The 24,857-nt window shown below is 39.2% G+C and overlaps 1 protein-coding gene across 1 annotated transcript in view; it reads left to right on the top strand.

Annotated features, from left to right (window-relative positions):
* agmo (alkylglycerol monooxygenase) overlaps window positions 1–24,857 on the top strand; it is an 85,273-nt gene that overhangs the window by 20,251 nt on the left and 40,165 nt on the right. The window contains exons 4-9 of the mRNA XM_058054026.1: window positions 7,849–7,952; window positions 9,889–9,984; window positions 14,631–14,697; window positions 17,688–17,753; window positions 21,746–21,825; window positions 22,058–22,192. Coding sequence (XP_057910009.1) covers window positions 7,849–7,952; window positions 9,889–9,984; window positions 14,631–14,697; window positions 17,688–17,753; window positions 21,746–21,825; window positions 22,058–22,192 — 548 coding nt within the window. The remainder of the gene's footprint in view (window positions 1–7,848; window positions 7,953–9,888; window positions 9,985–14,630; window positions 14,698–17,687; window positions 17,754–21,745; window positions 21,826–22,057; window positions 22,193–24,857) is intronic.

Genomic DNA, 24,857 nt, shown 5'->3' on the forward strand with positions numbered 1-24,857 from the left:
AGCGCCCTGATTGACAGGCCAAACTTCCATTCACAGGACTTTAAATCAAGAACGTGGTCTATTAGTGCCAGGAGTTGCCGAGGGTGATGACTTAGCCCACTTGATGTCATGCTCAAAGCATTTGGTAGGCTTGCTGGGATTAAAGTCGGTCCATTTGGATCACCTTAAACCAGGGGTCGGGAACCTTTTTGGCTAAGAGAGCCATGAAGACCAGATATTTTAAAATGTGTATCTGTGAGAGCCATATACATTTTTTTAAACATTGAATGCAATAAAATGTGTGCATTTTTATGTAAGACCAACAGTTTTAGATATAATGGGCTCTAATTACGTAGACCAGGGACACTACCCCACGCCAAGGGGGTGTGGCCAGCACACTTTTGTGAGCAGCGCAGTGTCCAATAATAAATCAAATACTTGCTGCCATTAATGCAACTTCTGCTGCTGCATGGTTTTGCACCGTACTCCGTATATTTCATTCTTTTGGCCATCTTTGCCAGAAGGCTTGGTTCTGCAGCTTTAGCTAGGTGACTATTTGACTAAAGGAGGAAAGTTTACATTTACATCTTAATGACCGAGGTAGACTACCGCATTACCCAGTAATAATCGAGTTTTGGTGTTTGACCTGGAAAATATCATGAGGAAAGATAGATATGGTCGGCCGTATTGCAGTAGAAAATAGATGGACGGATTAAAATGCATAAGAAAGTTGTTGATTTTTAATATTTTTAACAGTGATTTCTGTGATGTTTACTTTAAAATGTTAGCAAACATACATTTTTATTGTGGTAAGAAATGCTTGAGAGCCAGATACAGTCATCAAAAGAGCCCTACCTGGCTCCCGAGCCATAGGTTCCCTACCTCTGCCTTAAACTTTAGGTTTTTTTCAGCAAGTTGACTGGGATGCTGCCTGCTGGGAGAACATTTATGGACTGGTTGGAGGGCCTTTTGAGACCCTTTATTATTATTGGCCCCTGGTCACCGATAAAACTGTTTTTAAAAAAATATATATTTCATGGCATAGCTATCCTGACCTCCATTGATTTGGTTTTACAGTCTTTAATATATAATAAGTCTATAATATCAAAGTGGCTCTGTGGCAGGAAAATATGTTTTTTTTATTGCAAATGTTTGGTGTCCATTATTTCATTTGATTGCACTAATATTAGCTATAATTGTGTATGACAGACATCAATGTCACACTGAATTACTATGATTATGTTGCTCGAGGCTAAAGTCCTCCATATGCTTATGACCTGATTCAAATAGCTTCGCCTGCCTTCTTGGCATGTGAGTCTGCCCATCAAATGTGGGGTTTCCTATATTACCCAACATTTTAGCATGAATATTTTAGCATGACATTTTTCTAAAAGCCATCTTTTCAGGTTCTTTCGATGTGTCAGGTTGATTTGTTTCTTTGTGAGCAAGTTTGATTCCATTGTACCCTTCGGTACTCACAAAGCATTTGCCTTGTTTCACATTTATTTTGAAGGTAACAGCAGATTTAACCTTTGCAACCTGCATCCTTCCTGTATTGGAAAGGTTTGGACGCCACGGACTTAAACGGGGTCCTATCCTGCTCGTTTAAGGGCTTTTACAATTATTGAATCCCAGTGGATAGCACCATAGTAAGATTATTTTAATAAAAATACTCCATAAATCTCAAGTTGTGTTCAGGGTAAATCTACTGACCATGGCAACTCTGCCGCCCAGTGGTCAGGGATTGGGTGGCAATGGGAGTCAGACAAAATTAGAGTAAGCAATTTATTGCAAAAAAGAATTAAAGTGAAATAGGATCTTCAGCTGATCACGACCTTTAAACATCAAAATCTTAGCAAAAATGTCAAAAAGCTGATGGCGGTCAGACGGTTGAGCTCCTGAGGCCTCTTGCAGCGTGCCATTACTGCAGAGGTTGGACCTAGTACGGCAGTCATTTGAACCTTCTTCACAAAAGTAGTAGACCCCCAAAAAAGCCCTGAGCCAGAGGATCTGATAGACTGTCTGTCTGTCAAGACATGGTGACCATTCTTGGCCTACTCAGCCCAAATGATGGACATTAGTGCAGTCTATGGTATCTGCCAGAAAAGGTTTCTAGGAAGAAAAGCTTCCAGACTTTGGAAATTTGCACGAGGGCACCAAATATGGGACAATTTAAAGGTGGAAGAACATCTTCTTCTCTGATAAGAAAAAAATAACCTTGATGGGTCCTGATGACCTCCAATGTTACTGATCTGGGCTGCTTTTTCCTTCGATGGAATAATGGAGCTACAGGTTTTGCAGGGGCCTCAGTTCTAGGGGTGCATCCCTTATGAATGAAGGACCTTTTCTTGACAACACGATACGTGCCTGACAAAGGACTTCCTCCAGAGAAATAAGCTCACTCTTTTGGATCATCTTGCATGTTCCCCTGATTTAAATCCAACTGAAAATAGTTTGGGACAGATGGCAAGGGAGGTTTACCAAAATGGACATCAGTTCCAGACACTTGATGCCCTCCACGAAGCCATCTTCACCACCTGGAACAACATTCCAACTAGTCTACTGGAAACACTGGCATCAGGCGTGCCCAAATCCAGTTTTGAAGTAATTAACAAGAATGCTGCTAATGTACAACCTTTGCCTCTCGGATCTGGCCACCAGTTCCCAGTGGGCTTCAAGAACCGGGCTTTTCAACACGATAGCAGTTGCCCACGACAAAGCAGTGGTCTCCATGTGAAATGTACTCCGTGTTCCGAGGATGCTTTTGGAGGCGGGTGTTTTGTTCCGCAACGTTTCGTCTATGGTCTTGCTGTGAGCGTGGGCTTAGTGGGCTTAGTGGGCTTAGTGGGCTGTGATTCTCTTCCCTCCTGAATCGCGCTTGCCAAACTATGCAGCGCCCCGCCGAGTTCAGAGATGAGGACATGGGCTTGCAGCGAAGCCTAGCGGTTCACACTTCCTATCAGTGACAAGGAGCATCAATCTTAGGCCGCCTGCAATGTTAGACCCTGCCAAGGTCCATTACTGTTCCACCACAAGTAAAAAAGACTGTGGCGCTGGAACAAAGCATGAATGTCAACACTTGACATCTACAACTCGTGGTTCTGACTGGCGGTGGGGTAAGCTAACTTGATAGCTAACTCTTGCTCTTTGTTTACTATTGTTGCTTTGTTAGCATCTTTGGTTGGTTCAGCAGAACTGGATCGATCGGACTGGTTGGGTAGGGTAGGTTTCGTGATTGGGATTGGAATGAAATCTTGCATATCAACTTAGGGGCCATCCATAATTTTCAACATTTTCACGAGCGTACAAACCGTACGAGGGGGGGGAGGGGGTTAAGACATCAACGTACGCTTTTTTGAAAACCAGAAAATGTCTATGTCTGTATGTTCGAACCGCGGGACGCAGTCAAATTTTAGCGCAAATAGACCGGTCCCCTGTCGTCGTATGCTAGCGCGAGAGCGTACCAGTCCACGCGATACTCCACGTAGCTCTGCGTGCTTCGCATTCCAACACAACAATCAGACAATGGCCGACCCCGGTGATTTCGATGACCTATTTTCGTTCATCAAAAAGAGAATTACTGCCATTCATCGCTCACCGAGCAATGCATACGAACAATACATCGATGTTTACTGCTTTGTGCGTTCGGAAAGAAAGCGGAAGGACGCTGTAGCGGCTGGCCAGGCGGCTTGGAAAGGTTCCAAATCGAAGGAATCGAGCAGGGTGGATTTGTTCCGAAGTGCCGTTGCGAAAATGGAGAAGATCAAAACTAAAGCGACCATCCTGAATCTATTGGCCAGCTATGTGTTTATTTTCTATATTTGGGCATGGACCTGGCTGTGATTGACATTTTCTGAATGACTCTGTGGTGGTGAATTTGACTTTGTGGACAGTGCAGTAACAATCAATGTGATTTTCACTTCCTGTGATACACTGACTAGACCAGGGGTGGGCAAACTTTTTTGACTCATGGGCCGCATTGAGTTAACAAAATTGTGCGGGGGGCCAGAACATATATTTAACACACACGAATAATAATAATTTATTATAATAATTTTAATAATTTTAATAATTTTATTTTTTTTTAAATAATTTTAATAATTTTAATAATTTTAATAATTTTAATAATTTTTTAAATAATTTTAATAATTTTAATAATTTTAATAATTTTAATAAATTTAAATTTTTTTAAATAATTTAAATAATTTAAATAATTTTAATAATTTTAATAATTTTAATAATTTTAATAATTTTAATAATTTTAATAATTTTAATAATTTTAATAATTTTTACGCTTATAATTTTACGCCGTGAATTATTTGTCTAATTTTAATTGTCATACTATCAGCTATATGTTCTCATTTCTCTTTTTTTCAGGAGCACTTTAAACATCAGATACATCAAACTACGATTTTTATTTTTATTTTTTTTTACTGAATAAGACATCCGACTTGAAAGTCATGTTGCCAGCTGGTATGTTAAAAGTTAGAAATACTTAAAAGCAACTGGCGGGCCGGATTTAAACTCTTGGTGGGCCGCATGTGGCCCCCGGGCCGTAGTTTGCCCACCCTTGGACTAGACTATAGGTGTGATTGTTAAGCCTTTTCAAAACAGTTGTGGCATCGACTAGGTATGCCTGCAAACAGCCACAGCAACAGGAAGTCACCACACCACTCTCAATGGCGGTAAATATGGCTGCAATCTCCAGCTCGGACACCGACTTCCTGGTGGACCCCGCCATTATTGTCCCGGTAAATGTATACTTTTCTCCCTGTGTACTTCCTCTTGCTGTGGCCGTTTGCAGGCATACCTAGTCGATTTTCGCACTCACATGTCGATCAACCAATAGGCGAACAGTTCAACCCAAGACACACTTAGGACCGCCCCCTCATTTGAATAGTTTTTCCTTCTGCATTTCAAGCTGACATTGTCTGCTGCATGAAATAAATACATATGAGAGCAGAGTGCTTTTATTTATTTATTGATATGTAATTCTATTTATATATTTATTTTTGTATTTATTTCTACATTTATTTTTGGATTTATTTTTAATTTTTGAATCTTGTTTTTTATTTTTGTATTTATTTTTGCTTTTATTTATTTATTTATGTATATATTTTTTAATTTTTGTTTTTATTTCCATTTATATTAATTTTGTTGTATTTAATTTTTTGATTTTTTTTTCATTTTTGTTTTTATTTCCACTTTTATTTATTTATTTATTATTTTGGCAGTTTTGGTCCTCCATACGGAAATGGTGGCAAGATAAACAAGGAGCTAAACACGGTACAGTAGTACCTAAAAATGCTAGCCTGAGCTCTGAAGGGTTAATCATCTTCTGTTCATTGAGTGTGAAGGTCGAAGCTAATAGGCTGAGGTAGAAAGTCCTACAAAGAGTTCAACATGTCCACGCTGTCCACAGATTTCTGTTCCAGAGAGCAACACCAGACTTAATGGGACGCTTTGCAGGGTGACGCGAGGTCCAGCTTTTGCTCCTCCTCTTTTATCCTAACCTCAAATCCAGCGTTTGTACACAGAAGGTGTCAGAACCCCCAACGAACCCCTCGCTGGGACTTTCACTCTCTCACACCCGCATCAGTCCAGCAATAACACGGAATCCATAAAGCCAATATTGCTCGCTTGTGGGAGCTTTCTCTCGGAATTCTTCTGGGTGCTCCCCAAACCCCAGAGGGGGGTTCCGCCTTTTTGGTTGATTGGAACTTGGAAGAGTGTCCGTGCAGGTTCACACAGTGAACACTTTGACTTCTCAACAACGTGTTTGTTCAGGTGCTGGAGACCCCGACCCTTCGGCTTGATGACTGGCGGCCTTGCTGGAATTCACAACCATAGAGGGGGGGGGGGGTTTCTGTGTGTGCGTGTGTGTGTGTGTGTGTTTGCTCTGCTCTTTGCTAACACACACTTCAGGTTATTGTTTGTGAAAAGACTAAAACTACAGTACAGTTATCCCTTGTTTATCACGGCTGACTGCTTCCAGACCCGACCAGCATGAGTGAATTGCCAAATAGCATTCATTCATTCATTCATTCATTTTCTACCGCTTTTTCCTCACGAGGGTCGCAGGGGGTGCTGGAGCCTATCCCAGCTGTCCTGGGGCGAGAGGCGGGGTACACTCTGGACTGGTGGCCAGCCAATCACAGGGCACATATAGACAAACAACCATTCACACTCGCATTCATACCTATGGACAATTTGGAGTGGCTAATTAACCTAGCATGTTTTTGGAATGTGGGAGGAAACCGGAGTACCCGGAGAAAACCCACGCATGCACGGGGAGAACATGCAAACTCCACACAGAGATGGCCGCGGGTGGGGAAAGACAAAATAAGAAGCCAAAAAGTTACCACTTCCACACAAACTAGGAGGATAACTCATTCATTGATTTTCTACCGCTTTTCCTCACAAGGGTCATGGGGGTGCTGGAGCCTATCCCAGCTGTCCTGGGGCGAGAGGCGGGGTACACTCTGGACTGGTGGCCAGCCAATCACAGGGCACATATAGACAAACAACCATTCACACTCACATTCATACCTATGGACAATTTGGAGTGGCTAATTAACCTAGCATGTTTTTGGAATGTGGGAGGAAACCGGAGTACCCGGAGAAAACCCACGCATGCACGGGGAGAACATGCAAACTCCACACAGAGATGGCCGAGGGTGGGGAAAGACAAAATAAGAAGCCAAAAAGTTACCACTTCCACACAAACTAGGAGGATAACTCATTCATTGATTTTCTACCGCTTTTCCTCACAAGGGTCATGGGGGTGCTGGAGCCTATCCCAGCTGTCCTGGGGCGAGAGGCGGGGTACACTCTGGACTGGTGGCCAGCCAATCACAGGGCACATATAGACAAACAACCATTCACACTCACATTCATACCTATGGACAATTTGGAGTGGCTAATTAACCTAGCATGTTTTTGGAATGTGGGAGGAAACCGGAGTACCCGGAGAAAACCCACGCATGCACGGGGAGAACATGCAAACTCCACACAGAGATGGCCGAGGGTGGGGAAAGACAAAATAAGAAGCCAAAAAGTTACCACTTCCACACAAACTAGGAGGATAACTCATTCATTGATTTTCTACCGCTTTTCCTCACAAGGGTCATGGGGGTGCTGGAGCCTATCCCAGCTGTCTTCGGGCGAGAGGCGGGGTACACCCTGGACTGGTGGCCAGCCAATCACAGGGCACATATAGACAAACAACCATTCACACTCACATTCATACCTATGGACAATTTGGAGTGGCTAATTAACCTAGCATGTTTTTGGAATGTGGGAGGAAACCAGAGTACCCGGAGAAAACCCACGCATGCACGGGGAGAACATGCAAACTCCACACAGAGATGGCCGAGGGTGGGGACCGAACCCTGGTCTCCTAGCTGTGAGGTCTGCGCACTAACCACCAGACCGCCGTGCCGTGCCGCCCTCATTTACATGACTTTCTATGGGAAAAATTTGCTTTGCTTAGAGTCCGTTCTGGTTTGAGTCGGACTTTGTGGAGCAGATTGACGCTAACCAAGGTACTGTATATTTCAAGTGGCCTCAGTTGTGCTATTAAAGGTTTAATTAGAAAGGTTTCTGTGTAAAACCGCAGCTTAGCTTCATGTATCCCGCTGGTGTATGATATTATTTGAGGATTACTGTTCTCTGCCGCGAGTCAAAGAGGATGTGATGTGGCGTGCCAAGTAGACGCGCTGGTCTGGAAAAGGTCTCCGAGATCCAGTAAAACTTAACAAGCTCGTTCCCCCGTTTGGATGTTCATGCGAAGCGTCGCGCTCGACGCACAGCGGCTACCTGAATCTGCATGTTGTGTGTGTGTGTGTGTGTGTGTGTCCCATCCCGCAGAGGTGTCCATCTTGTGGGCGGCTCACCAGGTTCACCACAGTTCCGAGTACTTCAACTTCAGCACGGCCTTGCGGCAACCGCTCACCCAGCAGCTGACATCCTGGGTACGTACTTTGTACACACAGTATACACTGTAACGTGGTATTCAACGTAACGTTAATGACACATTACACCCACATTGTAACGGCAACATCACGCTAGCGTAGCCTAATCACTAAAACAAAGCAAATGACTTTATCTCTAAAGGTACAATATTTCAATGTACTGCGTTGAGTACTTAAGACGTGACATAAATGTGCTTTAGTTATGTTTGTTGTCGACTAACAATAGCGAGTATTTTAGTATTTTATCCACATTGTAAACTCCATGCACGTGTACGGGCAAACCAGCGGTGAGTGAACGCCGCGCATGGCAATTTTTATGCAGTTTAATTTGTAACTGTGAAAAATATAGACCCTTTTTGTGTGGTCTGTTTAAATATGCTAACCCAGGGGTGGGCAAACTTTTTGACTCGCGGGCCGCATTGATATGACAAAATTTACGGGGGGGGGGCAGACTATATATTTTACACGTAACAGTCCACCTGGTATTATTGTATCTGTAAAATTGTCATGCAATCTGCTATTATTATTTATTATTTTATATTTATATTTAAATATTTTAAAAATAATAAAATATTATAATTACAATAAAATTAAAATAATAATTATTATATAAAATATGCAAATATAACAATAATATTATATATACTTAATATAATAATTAGCATTAATAGATTATTAGATTATTATAATTATTATTCGAACTCTTATGATTATTATAATAAAATTAAAATAATAATTATTATATAAAATATGCAAATATAACAATAATATTATATATACTTAATATAATAATTAGCATTAATATAATTATTAATTATTATTATTATTATTATTAGATTATTGGATTAGATTATTATAATTATTATTCAAACTATTATGATTATTATAATACAATTAAAATAATAATTATTATATAAAATATGCAAATATAACAATAATATTATATATACTTAATATAATAATTAGCATTAATATAATTATTAATTATTATTATTATTATTATTAGATTATTAGATTAGATTGTTATAATTATTATTCGAACTATTATGATTATTATAATAAAATTAAAATAATAATTATTATATAAAATATGCAAATATAACAATAATATTATATATACTTAATATAATAATTAGCATTAATATAATTATTAATTATTATTATTATTATTATTATTATATTATTAGATTAGATTGTTATAATTATTATTCAAACTATTATGATTATTATAATAAAATTAAAATAATAATTATTATATAAAATATGCAAATATAACAATAATATTATATATACTTTATATAATAATTAGCATTAATATAATTATTAATGCTAATTATTATATTAAGTATATAATAAGTGTTATTTTAATTTTATTATAATAATCATAATAGTTCGAATAATAATTATAATAATCTAATAATAATAATAATAATAATTATTATTATTATTATTATGTGCTTGTGTCCCTTTTTTCAGGAGCACTTTGTAAACAACAGACCATGTCAAACAACGAAATTGATACAACCATCAAAAGGTTGGCTCAGGCCATGATGCCAGGTTGTATGTTGAGTTTAAATGAAATACTTTGGAAAGATTGGGCGGGCCGTATTCAAACACTTGGCGGGCCGGATGTGGCCCCCGGGCCGTAGTTTGCCCACCCCTGTGCTAACCGGTGGTGGTGGTGGTGGTGGTGTTTTGGTAGGGGTTTTGGTTATAATATGTCACTTTTAAGATGTGTAGTGAAGCTTACTTCTTGATGATGATTATTATTTTTATGAATTTTTCCCACAAAGCTGTGAGGTGAGGTGGTGGGCGTATACAAGGGTGGGTCAGAGGCAGTATCACGTCTAATCATGTCTATGAAAAGCCACTTTTTTTTGCTGTTTCTCGGTGTGGCGGTGATGATAAAATACACGTTTGTGTTGATCCTGTTCAGATCTTCTACTTGCCCATGGCTCTGGCCGTGCCACCTTCCGTCTTTGCCGTCCACATCCAATTAAATCTGCTCTTCCAGTTTTGGCTGCACACAGAGGTAAATATGAAAAAAAAATGATCTCAGGGAAGAACTACATTTGAAACACTTATATGCTAGCACTATGTGACAAAAAAAAAAAAAACTATATTAAGAAAGCAGGAAGTGAACAAATGTAACAGTTAGTGAATGTAAAAGTACCAGATGGAGGGGTAGGATTTAATAAGCTTTGCTTCTTCCTACTCCTTTTGGACATGTGGAACTGGGAACTGATTATGTGATGCATTCAATTGTAATCTGATGCATGTTCAAATGAAATAAAACCATTACCATTACCATTACCATTCTTTTATTGGACATTAAGAATCACACACACGTTTTTGATAAATAGCCAAATAAACTTGATTCATCGAATGACAGAACTCAAGGCCCGTCACAATATGTTAATATTATTTATATACTCATTTTTAGTCCTATCTTTATGAAAGAATACAGAAAAAAAGTCCTTGTGTTTGCCTGTGCCAGCATTAATGTGTTCTCTTTAGTCCAGACGGCAGTAGAACCTGCTCTCAATAAAAAAAAATAACGAGATATTACGAGATATAACGAGAATATTCCAAACAGAAGCACACAGCCTCAACTGTGAGCATCACATTTACGACGCTTCTCAGGAAAGGGAATTGGAACTCCTTCCAGAACCTTTAGTGTGCTATTAGCCAAGGCCGTCATAATAGTCATATTTTCTGAAGGGAGGTCATTTATGCCTCCTTTATGGTCTTCATCCAATTTAATGGCACACCATTGCGGCGTCAATCTAAACACAAGCGAAGTGAAGTGACGGGGACGCTTTTAGTTAAAGCAGAACCACCACATGCAATTATGGAGGACCAAAACTGCCAAAATAATAAATCAATAAATTAATATATAAAATATAAAAGCAAAAATAAATACAAAAATAAAAAAACAAGATTCAAAAATTACAAATAAATCCAGAGCTCACGCTAGCATTTTTAGGTACTACTGTACCGTGTTTAGCTCCTTGTTTATCTTGCCACCATTTCCCCGGGAAAGCCGTATGGAGGACGAAAACTGCCAAAATAATAAATAAATAAATAAATAACAGTGGAAATAAAAACACAAATGAAAAAAAAAAAATCAAAAAATTAAATACAACAAAAATAATATAAATGGAAATAAAAACAAAAATAAAAAATATATACATAAATAAATAAATAAAAGCAAAAATAAATACAAAAATAAAAAACAAGATTCAAAAATTACAAATAAATCCAAAAATAAATGTAGAAATAAATACAAAAATAAATATATAAATAGAATTACACATCAATAAATAAATAAAAGCACTCTGCTCTCATATGTATTTATTTCATGCAGCAGACAATGTCAGCTTGAAATGCAGAAGGAAAAACTATTCAAATGAGGGGGCGGTCCTAAGTGTGTCTTGGGTTGAACTGTTCGCCTATTGGTTGATCGACATGTGAGTGCGAAAATCGACTAGGTATGCCTGCAAACGGCCACAGCAAGAGGAAGTCACCACACCACTCTCAATGGCGGTAAATATGGCTGCAATCTCCAGCTCGGACACCGACTTCCTGGTGGACCCCGCCATTATTGTCCCGGTAAATGTATACTTTTCTCCCTGTGTACTTCCTCTTGCTGTGGCCGTTTGCAGGCATACCTAGTCGATTTTCGCACTCACATGTCGATCAACCAATAGGCGAACAGTTCAACCCAAGACACACTTAGGACCGCCCCCTCATTTGAATAGTTTTTCCTTCTGCATTTCAAGCTGACATTGTCTGCTGCATGAAATAAATACATATGAGAGCAGAGTGCTTTTATTTATTTATTGATATGTAATTCTATTTATAGATTTATTTTTGTATTTATTTCTACATTTATTTTTGGATTTATTTGTAATTTTTGAATCTTGTTTTTAATTTTTGTATTTATTTTTGCTTTTATTTATTTATTTATGTATATATTTTTTAATTTTTGTTTTTATTTCCATTTATATTAAATTTTTTGTATTTAATTTTTTGATTTTTTTTTTTCATTTTTGTTTTTATTTCCACTTTTATTTATTTATTTATTTATTATTTTGGCAGTTTTGGTCCTCCATAGATCGTGGCGGCCATTGTGTCAATGCCGTCAGAAGTCTGTTTGACATCCAAGATGAAAATTGTCCTGAAGTTGACTTCCGTTGTGTAAATCGGCGCGTTTCAAATGAATAACAAAGACGGCCACAATTGTAACTAATGTGCCACGAGCTGCCTTTTTATGCTCACTTGATCCGAGTTAGCACATTTTCAATGCTTTGATTTGATGCAGCTTTTAAACACTGCGTTACACTAACTTTGAACTGCAAGTCTTAAACAAAGCTGTCACAGTAAAAAAAAAAGTGCATTTCACAAAAATGAACTTTTTATTATTAAAGGAGAGACAAATCCAAACGTACATGGCCCTGTGTGGAAAAAGTGATTGCCCCCTAAAGCTAATTGGTTAGACCACTTTTAGCAGCAACCAGCAACATGAGCAAATTAGCTTAAATGCTAACATGCTAACAGTCATCATGCTAGCACCTAGCAAAAGAGTCCCAAGTTTAGAAAGTGCCAAGGTTGTCCTATAAACTCCCTACATCATGCCATGTGTGTATTTGCCTTTAGACATGAGTAAATTAGCTTAAATGCTAACATGCTAACGGCTACCATGCTAGCAGCTAGCAAGAGGGCCTCAAGTTTAGAAACTGCCAAGGTTCTCCTATAACCTCCCCACATCATGCCATGTGTGTATTTGCCTTTAGACATGAGTAAATTAGCTTAAATGCTAACATGCTAACAGTCATTATGCTGGCACCTAGCAAGAGAGCCTCAAGTTTAGAAAGTGCCAAGGATGTCCTATAACGTCCCTGCATCATGCATGTGTGTATTTGCCTTTAAACATGAGCAAATTAGCTTAAATGCTAACATGCTAACAGTCATCATGCTAGCACCTAGCAAAAGAGTCCCAAGTTTAGAAAGTGCCAAGGTTGTCCTATAAACTCCCTACATCATGCCATGTGTGTATTTGCCTTTAGACATGAGTAAATTAGCTTAAATGCTAACATGCTAACGGCTACCATGCTAGCAGCTAGCAAGAGGGCCATAGTCCTGCTGCACAAGCCAAGGTGGAGTCATGAATACTGACCTTAACTGATTTAACTGAGGCAACTTCAGTTTTTTGGATGTTGTTTTCACCAGGCACGGTAGTCTAGTGGTTAGCGCGCAGACCTGACAGCTAGGAGACCAGGGTTCAATTCCCACCCTCGGCCATCTCTGTGTGGAGTTTGCATGTTCTCCCCGTGGGTTTTCTCCGGGTACTCCGGTTTCCTCCCACATTCCAAAAACATGCTCGGTTAATTGTCCATAGGTATGAATGTGAGTGTGAATGGTTGTTTGTCTACATGTGCCCTGTGATTGGCTGGCCACCAGTCCAGGGTGGACCCCGCCTCTCGCCCCAAGACAGCTGGGATAGGCTCCAGCATGACCCTTGTGAGGAAAAGCAGTAGAAAATAAATGAATGAGTTCTCCTCCTAGTTTGTGTGGAAGTGGTAACTTTTTGGCTTCTTATTTTGTTTTTCCCCCACCCTCGGCCATCTCTGTGTGGAGTTTGCATGTTCTCCCCGTGCATGCGTGGGTTTTCTCCGGGTACTCCGGTTTCCTCCCACATTCCAAAAAACATGCTAGGTTAATTAGCCACTCCAAATTGTCCATAGGTATGAATGTGAGTGTGAATGGTTGTTTGTCTATATGTGCCCTGTGATTGGCTGGCGACCAGTCCAGGGTGTACCCCGCCTCTCGCCCCAAGACAGCTGGGATAGGCTCCAGCACCCCCGCAACCCTCGTGAGGAAAAGCGGTAGAAAATGAATGAATGAATGAATGAATGGTTTTCACCATTTGTGGATAACGGCTCTCACTGTGGTTCGCTGAAATCCCAACGCTTTAGAAATGTCTTTATAACCTGATCTAGACTGATTGATTGATCTCAGTTCATCCCAGATCACGGCAATCACTTTTCACACAACATTATGTATGTAGGTTTGGATTTTTTTTCTCCCTTAATAATAAAAAGTTTCATTTTGCATTTTGTGTTTAGTTGTGTTGCCATTGACTAATATTTAAATTTGTTTGATGATCTGAAAAATGAAGTGTGACAAACATGTAAAAAAAATAAGACATCAGGAAGGGGACAAATGATTTTTCTCACCACTGAATTTGATTGATTTCACAATCACAAAATGTTAATGTTAGTATTTTTTTTTATTGGGATAAAAGTGATAAAAGTAATCGGTATCCCTCCAAAATGTCCAAAAAGTAATATTATTGGCATTGAAAAAAATGGCAAAATATTTATTAGGATGGGGAAAAAAGCCAAAAGGAAATTGATATCTGTATTTAAAAAAAAGTAATTGGTATGGAAAAAAAAATTACCAGAAATGTGTTGATATTAAACAAAGGCCAAAAAAGAAAAGTGAAAATAGTTATCAGTTAGTTATCGTTATTAAAAATAGCCCCTGTGAGAACAAGCGGCATAGAAAGTGAACGGATGGGTCTTGATTTGGATGACGTTTATCCAGCCAAATGAACCACTTTGCTGGGTTGCCAGTTGAATATCTCCGGTTGACATGAATTGACTTGTCTTTTAGGTGGTCCGAGACCTGGGACCTCTAGAGTGGCTCTTCAACACTCCAAAGCATCACAGAGTTCACCATGGTGAAGAGCAGCTCAAGTCCGACCATTTCACGTTGACTTCCAATGACCATGAATCAACATCAATGCTTTATTCGTCTAAACCAGGGGTGGGCAAACTACGGCCCGGGGGCCACATCCGGCCCGCCAAGTGTTTCAATATGGCCCGCCTGTTTTTTCCAAATATTTCATTTGAACTCAACATACAACCTGGCATCGTGGCTTGGGACAATTTTTTGATGGTTGAGGTAGCTGCTTTATCAATTTGGTTATTTGATGTGGTCTGTTGTTTACAAAATACTCCTGGAAAAAAGAGCACAAGCACAATAATAGTAATACAAATAATAATAATAATAATAATAATAATAATAATAATGTTGTCAATAATGATAATAATACTACTATTATATTAATATTGTTGTTAATAATATTAATATAATAATGGTAGTAATATTACAAAATACTCCTGGGAAAAGGAGCACAAGCACAATAATAGTAATACAAATAATAATAATAATAACAATAATAATAATAATAATAATAATAATAATAATAATAATAATAATAATAATAATAATAATAATAATAATAATAATAATAATGTTGTCAATAATGATAATAATACTACTATTATATTAATATTGTTAATAATAATATAATAATGGTAGTAATATTACAAAATACTCCTGGAAAAAGGAGCACAAGCACAATAATAGTAATACAAATAATAATAATAATAATAATAATAACAATAATAATAATAATAATAATAATAATAATCATAATAATAATAATAATAATAATAATAATGTTGTCAATAATGATAATAATACTACTATTATATTAATATTGTTGTTAATAATAATATAATAATGGTAGTAATATTACAAAATACTCCTGGAAAAAGGAGCACAAGCACAATAATAGTAATACAAATAATAATAATAATAATAATAACAATAATAACAATAATAACAATAATAATAATAATAATAATAATACTAATAATAATAATAATAATAATAATGTTGTCAATAATGATAATAATACTACTATTATATTAATATTGTTGTTAATAATAATATAATAATGGTAGTAATATTACAAAATACTCCTGGGAAAAGGAGCACAAGCACAATAATAGTCATACAAATAATAATAATAATAATAATAATGTTGTTGTCAATAATGATAATACTACTATTATATTAATATTGTTGTTAATAATATCAATATAATAATGGTATTATTATTAACAAAAATAATAATATAATAACATTACTATAACTAATAATAGTAATTCTAATCAAAATAATAATAATAATAATAATACATTTAATTTCTAACACACTTTACATCAAATAAATGATTTCAAAGTGCACATATAGCAGATTGCATGACACTTTTACATGTAAAATATGTGTAAAAATATAGGTGTAAAAATGGACTGTTACGTGTAAAATACTATATAATCCGCCCCGTCAATTTTGTTAAATCAATGCGGCCCGCGAGTCAAAAAGTTTGCCCACCCCTGGTCTAAACCATTCATCGATTTTTCTTTTATGATTTGAAATGTGGATGCAGGATCAGCAATCTGCAACTTGTGTTATACAGTAAACCTCGGATATATCGGATTCAATTGTTCCCACTGGTTTTGTCCGATATAAGCGAAATCCGTTATATGCGTATACCGGAAAATGTCCGTTTTACGCATATATGGGATTTATATCCGGTATATGCGTAAATGGGATTTTATCCGTTATAAAAAGGCACTTCCTTGACTATGTTTCCAATGTACCTGGACGCGCAGGCAACGCTGCAAACGCTGCAAATGACGTCGTATAGCGGCCTGTCACGATTCGGCGAATCGGAGCGCCACGATGCGGCCATCCGATATATGCGAGGGAAATTTCATGGAAATGCATTGGAACGGGACTGGAGATTTTGTCCGAAATAGGCGAAATCCGTTATAAAAAATCCGATATATGCAATGAATTTTTATTGGAAATGCATTACAGAAAAATCGCTTCTTTTTTATCTGTCCGTTGTGAGCGAATTTCCGATATATCCGAGTCCGATATATCCGAGGTTTACTGTATAAACTCTACCACGATTTGTAAAAACATGATTGTGTTTAGGGCGGCACGGCGGTCTGGTGGTTAGTGCGCAGACCTCACAGCTAGGAGACCAGGGTTCAATTCCCACCCTCGGCCATCTCTGTGTGGAGTTTGCATGTTCTCCCCGTGCATGCGTGGGTTTTCTCCGGGTACTCCGGTTTCCTCCCACATTCCAAAAACATGCTAGGTTAATTAGCCACTCCAAATTGTCCATAGGTATGAATGTGAGTGTGAATGGTTGTTTGTCTATATGTGCCCTGTGATTGGCTGGCCACCAGTCCAGGGTGTACCCCGCCTCTCGCCCCAAGACAGCTGGGATAGGCTCCAGCACCCCCGCGACCCTTGTGAGGAAAAAGCGGTAGAAAATGAATGAATGAATGAATGATTGTGTTTAGGCTGCACGGTGGCCACACAGCTAGGGGACCCGGGTTTGATTCCCTGCTCGGGCATCTCTGTGTGAAGTTTGCATGTTCTCCCCGTGCATGCGTGGCTTTTAATTGGCCACTCCAATTTAATTGTCCATAGGTATGAATGTGAGTGTGAATGGTTGTTTGTCTATATGTGCCCTATGATTGACTGGCCACCAGACCCTGCCTCTCGCCACAGGACAGCTGGGATAGGCTCCAGCATCGGCGAATCGGAGCGCCACGATGCGGCCATCCGATATATGCGAGGGAAATTTCATGGAAATGCATTGGAACGGGACTGGAGATTTTGTCCGAAATAGGCGAAATCCGTTATAAAAAATCCGATATATGCAATGAATTTTTATTGGAAATGCATTACAGAAAAATCTTTTTTTTTTTATCCTTTTATTCTTTTATCGGTTCTTTTTTTCTTTATATCCGAGGTTTACTGTATGTTTATTTTTATGAACCTCAAGCCGTCTTCCCACAGGGAGGAACAAGTACTGCATTGACAAGAACTACGGCGGCATTCTCATCATCTGGGACCGATTGTTTGGTAAGTAGTTGTGATTGTGACACTTGCACACATAAAAAAACCTAAACCTCGTTATGTTAATGAACTTAAATATTGAACATAATTCAATGGTTAATTCATTTGATATTAATTCTGAGAGAAAATGGTGCATTTTGCAGGGTGACATTAGGATAAAGTTTGACACGAGCACTGATAAATAGTTAAATTATCATACTAAATATATTTTATTCCACTCTGATGTTGGCATCCTTCCCTTCAGCATGGTTTATGGTTTAAGTCTGCATATTCATATCATAGCAAATGAAAGGGGAAAGTTTAACAATCGTGAGAAAGCAGTAACTGGTTAACTTTCATGTCTCCTATACATAAGTAAAGTATTTTGTAATATTGCTATTACTTACTATTGTATGAACCACACGTGGTTGCTTTTGTGAATATCACCTACTTTGGCCTGCATGTGCATGTGTGGGTGTGTTTACTGGGATTTACAAGTGTCCCTGAATGCAGCAGCAACTTGTGTCCCGGGAGTTATGCAATGCACCTGAATGCACCGTTTAAAAAAAAAAAAAAGCTGGAGCAGCACTAACAGCAGTTTGATCGTTTTGATCCTGGCACATATAGACAAACAACCATTCACACTCACATTCATACCTATGGACAATTTGGAGTGGCTAATTAACCTAGCATGTTTTTGGAATGTGGGAGGAAACCGGAGTACCCGGAGAAAACCCACGCATGCACGGGGAGAACATGCAAACTCCACACAGAGATGGCCGAGAGTGGGGAAAGACAAAATAAGAAGCCAAAAAGTTACCACTTCCACACAAACTAGGAGGAGAACTCATTCATTGATTTTCTACCGCTTTTCCTCACAAGGGTCATGGGGGGGTGCTGGAGCCTATCCCAGCTGTCTTGGGGCGAGAGGCGGGGTACACCCTGGACTGGTGGCCAGCCAATCACAGGGCACATATAGACAAACAACCATTCACACTCACATTCATACCTATGGACAATTTGGAGTTACTAATTAACATAGCATGTTTTTGGAATGTGGGAGGAAACCGGAGTACCCGGAGAAAACCCACGCATGCACGGGGAGAACATGCAAACTCCACACAGAGATGGCCGAGAGTGGGGAAAGACAAAATAAGAAGCCAAAAAGTTACCACTTCCACACAAACTAGGAGGAGAACTCATTCATTTATTTTCTACTGCTTTTCCTCACAAGGGTCATGCTGGAGCCTATCCCAGCTGTCTTGGGGCGAGAGGCGGGGTACACCCTGGACTGGTGGCCAGCCAATCACAGGGCACATATAGACAAACAACCGTTCATGAGTTCATAGTACAGTAAAGTCTCGTTATATCGATATCGGTTATATCGATTAGTTCCGGTTAGTACGATACCCGGTTATTATGATAATCCGGTTACTACGATGCCCTTTTCATCTCCCGCCAGCCAATTTGGTCTGCTTATATCGATACAAAAGCAGCTTAAAGCTGAATCAATATTTGCTTAAGGATTTGATCCTGCTTGTTGAGTATGACTGGGATCTTTCCATGATGTCCCAACTCTAAGAGAACCAGTACCCACTACTTGATAGTATCGGAAATACAAAAATACATCCATCCAACAATAAAGACTCATTTTCCGGTAAATCTCCACTCAAAGTGCCAGGTTTCGGCAACATTGGAACGCCGACATGAATGAAATCTTCAGCGTGAAACATGAATTAATGCACAAAGTCATCATTCAGATGAGCTTATTTGTTGGTATGATGCACACAGAGCAAGGAACAACTCGCTGGTGTGTCTCCTTCTGGCTGTGCGGTCTTGTTGCACTGTGAGGTGTTCAGGCGTACTCGTAATTTTTGAGTGTTCAGCCATAATTGTTTTTTCATCGTTATCCACGTACCTCTGAACCACCGATCTACGGACAGTATTGAGGTATTTCTCTTTTGTATTGTTGTTGCTGCTGCGTCAACAGCCTGCCACAAATAAATTAGGACCGCCACAGATAGATTAGGCACCATTTTTTTTTTTTAGATGTAATTTGTTGTTAAATTATGGAGGACCAAAACTGCCAAAATAATAAATAAATAAATAAATAAAAGTGGAAATAAAAACAAAAATGAAAAAAAAATTAAATACAAAAAATTTAATATAAATGGAAATAAAAACAAAAATAAAAAAATATATACATAAATAAATAAATAAAAGCAAAAATAAATACAAAAATATATTAATAAATAGTATATTATTAATAAATATATTTATTTTTGTATTTATTTCTACATTTATTTTTGTATTTATTTTTAATTTTTGAATCTTGTTTTTTATTTCTGTATTTATTTTTGCTTTTATATTTTATATATTTATTTATTTATTTATTATTTTGGCAGTTTTGGTCCTCCATATTAAATCAAGTCTAAAACATGAGATAATGTCACACATTTTAATGACACAAACCAAAAAGCTCTGTTGAAGTCAATTATGTAAATTAGATAATGACATCATCAAAATGTCAGACTCAGTGCATTTCCGCCTTTTCTGGTGAGACTCAAGTACTGCTTTATGTCCCCACCCGTATGTGTACGACACATTGACTTTCAAAATAATGATATGAAAGTTAAAAAAACGGTGTTATTGTGCAATGCAATAAATGGCCGCTGTACTTTTTACATTAGTTTACATTAGGTTATGATAATATACTAGCACGTAGCTCATTACACAGGACCTGACAATTATATAAAAATATTAGCTTGGCTTGTAAGTACAGTAAACCTCGGATATATCGGATTCAATTGTTCCCACTGGTTTTGTCCGATATAAGCGAAATCCGTTATATGCGTATACCGGAAAATGTCCGTTTTACGCATATATGGGATTTATATCCGGTATATGCGTAAATGGGATTTTATCCGTTATAAAAAGGCACTTCCTTGACTATGTTTCCAATGTACCTGGACGCGCAGGCAACGCTGCAAACGCTGCAAATGACGTCGTATAGCGGCCTGTCACGATTCGGCGAATCGGAGCGCCACGATGCGGCCATCCGATATATGCGAGGGAAATTTCATGGAAATGCATTGGAACGGGACTGGAGATTTTGTCCGAAATAGGCGAAATCCGTTATAAAAAATCCGATATATGCAATGAATTTTTATTGGAAATGCATTACAGAAAAATCACTTCTTTTTTATCTGTCCGTTGTGAGCCAATTTCCGATATATCCGAGTCCGATATATCCGAGTCCGATATATCCGAGGTTTACTGTATAAACTCTACCACGATTTGTAAAAACATGATTGTGTTTAGGCTGCACGGTGGCCACACAGCTAGGGGACCCGGGTTTGATTCCCTGCTCGGGCATCTCTGTGTGAAGTTTGCATGTTCTCCCCGTGCATGCGTGGCTTTTAATTGGCCACTCCAATTTAATTGTCCATAGGTATGAATGTGAGTGTGAATGGTTGTTTGTCTATATGTGCCCTATGATTGGCTGGCCACCAGACCCCGCCTCTCGCCACAAGACAGCTGGGATAGGCTCCAGCATGACTGCGACCCTCGTGAGGATAAGCGCTACATAAAATGGATGGATGGATGATTGTGTTTATTTTATTATTATGGACTGGCTCAGTAGCCAGCCCATAGACTCTTGCTAGGAGCTAGCATGGTAGCCGTTAGCATGTTAGCATTTAAGCTAATTTACTAATTTTACGAGTCACGATTCGGCGAATCGGAGCGCCATGATGCGGCCATCCGATATATGCGAGGGAAATTTCATGGAAATGCATTGGAACGGGACTGGAGATTTTGTCCGAAATAGGCGAAATCCGTTATAAAAAATCCGATATATGCAATGAATTTTTATTGGAAATGCATTACAGAAAAATCGCTTCTTTTTTATCTGTCCGTTGTGAGCCAATTTCCGATATATCCGAGTCCGATATATCCGAGTTTTACTGTACATATTTGCAAATGCATGTTTCCAAGTCTTTTTTTCCAAACCTCCTCAGGCACTTTTGCTGCAGAGGAGGCCAAGGTGCGGTACGGCTTGGTGTTCCCCATCAACTCCTTTGAAATCATCACAAGTCAGGTGAGCCTCATCTCGCTGTCTCACAGCCATCCCATAAAAACATGGCGTGCGGATGAAGCGTGAGCTCGTGTTTCTAAGCATAACATTCTAATCCTGCTCCAAACAAACTGCCCAGTCTAGGTGAAGATGGATCTTCAGCAGGTTTTGGTTGCTGTTTGGTTGTTGGATTTAGACTCCATTACCCATCACAGTTTCAGCGTTTCATGATTTTCCTTTTTCCTTCCTGTTTCAGTTCCATTACTATTTGTACTTGTGGAGAAAGTCCATCACCTACACGAGCATCGGCGACAAAGTATCGACGTTCGTCAAGGGTCCGAGCTGGTTGCCTGGTAAACCTCGGCTGGGCGACCACCAGTTGGTTCCAGAGGTGGGTCACACGCTTCCTTATTGAAATTCCGAGTTCTTCAAGTATTCATTCTATTCACTGTAGTCATTGCTTTACTTTGGAATCCAATGTGAGTTAATAGTATTTATTCATTCATTCATTTCTACCGTTTATCCTCACGAGGGTCACGGGCATGCTGGAGCCTATCCCAGCTGTCTTGGGTTGAGAGGCGGGGTCCACCCTGAACTGGTGGCCTGCCAATCACAGGGCACATATAAACAAACAACCATTCACACTCACATTCATACCTATGGACAATTTGGAGTCACCAATTAACCTAGCATGTTTTTGGAATGTGGGAGGAAACCGGAGTACCCGGAGAAAACCCACGCATGCACGGGGAGAACATGCAAACTCCACACAGAGATGGCCGAGAGTGGGGAAAGACAAAATAAGAAGCCAAAAAGTTACCACTTCCACACAAACTAGGAGGAGAACTCATTCATTGATTTTCTACCGCTTTTCCTCACAAGGGTCACGGGCATGCTGGAGCCTATCCCAGCTGTCTTGGGGCGAGAGGCGGGGTACACCCTGGACTGGTGGCCAGCCAATCACAGGGCACATATAGACAAACAACCATTCACACTCACATTCATACCTATGGACAATTTGGAGTGGCTAATTAACCTAGCATGTTTTTGGAATGTGGGAGGAAACCGGAGTACCCGGAGAAAACCCACGCATGCACGGGGAGAACATGCAAACTCCACACAGAGATGGCCGAGAGTGGGGAAAGACAAAATAAGAAGCCAAAAAGTTACCACTTCCACACAAACTAGGAGGAGAACTCATTCATTGATTTTCTACCGCTTTTCCTCACAAGGGTCATGGGGGGTGCTGGAGCCTATCCCAGCTGTCTTGGGGCGAGAGGCGGGGTACACCCTGGACTGGTGGCCAGCCAATCACAGGGCACATATAGACAAACAACCGTTCATGAGTTCATAGTAATATTATATAATAGAATAGAGTATAGTATAACATATCAAGTAATATATAAAAAGTACATTTTTTCCCAATTTTGTGGTACGCTCTGGCTTTGTCCATGGCCTGGTGTCATGACCTGCCATGTGAGTGAAATCATTTTTACGAGAGATTGCCACATGAAATAAAAGCAGCAGAGCCTTTTGTAGCTGGAGCGCAATAAGTTCATTTTCACCGTCTTTTAAAAAGGACGTCTCTGGGATTAAAACCGCATGCAGCCGAGTGGAAAAGTGCACGTGCGTGCGTGCGCGTGTGTGCGGGAAGGCTCCAGTGGAACGACTCGGCGGTTAGCTTTGAAATAACGTTGATGGTGGCACATATTTAGTTCCCTCATGCGTGACACTTTTAAAAAAAAAAAAACCTTTTTTATGATGAAATTGGCCCCTCAAAGCCAGCGCTTTGCTTTAAGCGGCACGGTTCCAAACTCTGCCGAAAACTAAACATCATGAAAGGCGTCTCTAAAAAGAGGATGGCGGACGCTGGTTGATGTACCTGCAGCTGCTGCTTGGGGAAAACCCCTGAATGAACCAGCATCTGTGATTGGTCAAGTTATTTTAATCCATAAAGACAATCTTATGGACAGAAACGGAACAGATGACTCAGCAAATTCTTAGAGATGGACTCACGTCTTCCAGTAAATGACCTCATAAGCTCATTTTCATTTCAACTCCGTTTTTTGACACAGATCAATTTGTCATTTGTTTACATTGGGGGGGGGGGACGCACCATATTAGGGCCATACAAGTGTAAAAATAAGTGAATCCAAGCCAAACACAGCTTTGGAGAACAATGTTTGCTGAGGTTTTTGTTGACACTCTGATCTTATATGGGGGTTCACATTTCAAAATAATATGACATTATTATCATACATTACTATTAAATTACTTATACAATCAATAAATAGCACTGAATGCCAATGTCAGGGGAGTCCAAAGTGTGGCCCAGGGGCCATTTGCAGCCCATTTCCCATTCTAAAAATATATCCTTGTGCCTTCCTGGTCTTCTTACTGGTGTCGCCTTCACTTCCAGCGTCTGGTTTTCATGTTGTTTTCACCTCTAAATGCCATCTAAACAGGCAAAACCTATCCTACCCAATTTGAAAGTGAGCAATAGGCATTCAGTGCTATTGATTGATTGCACAAGCAACGTAAAAGGACACACAAGGACAACAAAACACCGCTGTTCACACCCTTGTGTGAAACAATTTTGATGGGCTTGCCACCTGTGCTGTGAACCTCGGGCCCGGTGTGCAAACGGCTACCATGCTAGCACCTAGCAAGAACGCCTCAAGTACCGAAAAGGTTGATGCAGTCCCATCGTGTCCCCACATCATGCCATGTGTGTATTTGCCTTTAGACATTAGTAAATTAGCTTAAATGCTAACATTCTAACGGCTACCAAGCTAGCACCTAGCAAGACAGCCTCAGGTCCCGAAAAGTTTGTGGCAGTCCCATAGTGTCCCCACATCATGCCACGTGTGTATTTGCCTTTAGACATGAGTAAATTAGCTTAAATGCCAACATGCTAACAGTTATCATGCTAGCACCTAGCAAGAGGGCCTCAAGTTTAGAAAGTGCCAAGGTTGTCCTATAACTTCCCTACATCATGCCATGTGTGTATTTGCCTTTAGACATTAGTAAATTAGCTTAAATGCTAACATTCTAAC

Source organism: Doryrhamphus excisus, chromosome 17 (genome assembly GCF_030265055.1).
Source record: "Doryrhamphus excisus isolate RoL2022-K1 chromosome 17, RoL_Dexc_1.0, whole genome shotgun sequence".
NCBI lineage: Eukaryota > Metazoa > Chordata > Actinopteri > Syngnathiformes > Syngnathidae > Doryrhamphus > Doryrhamphus excisus.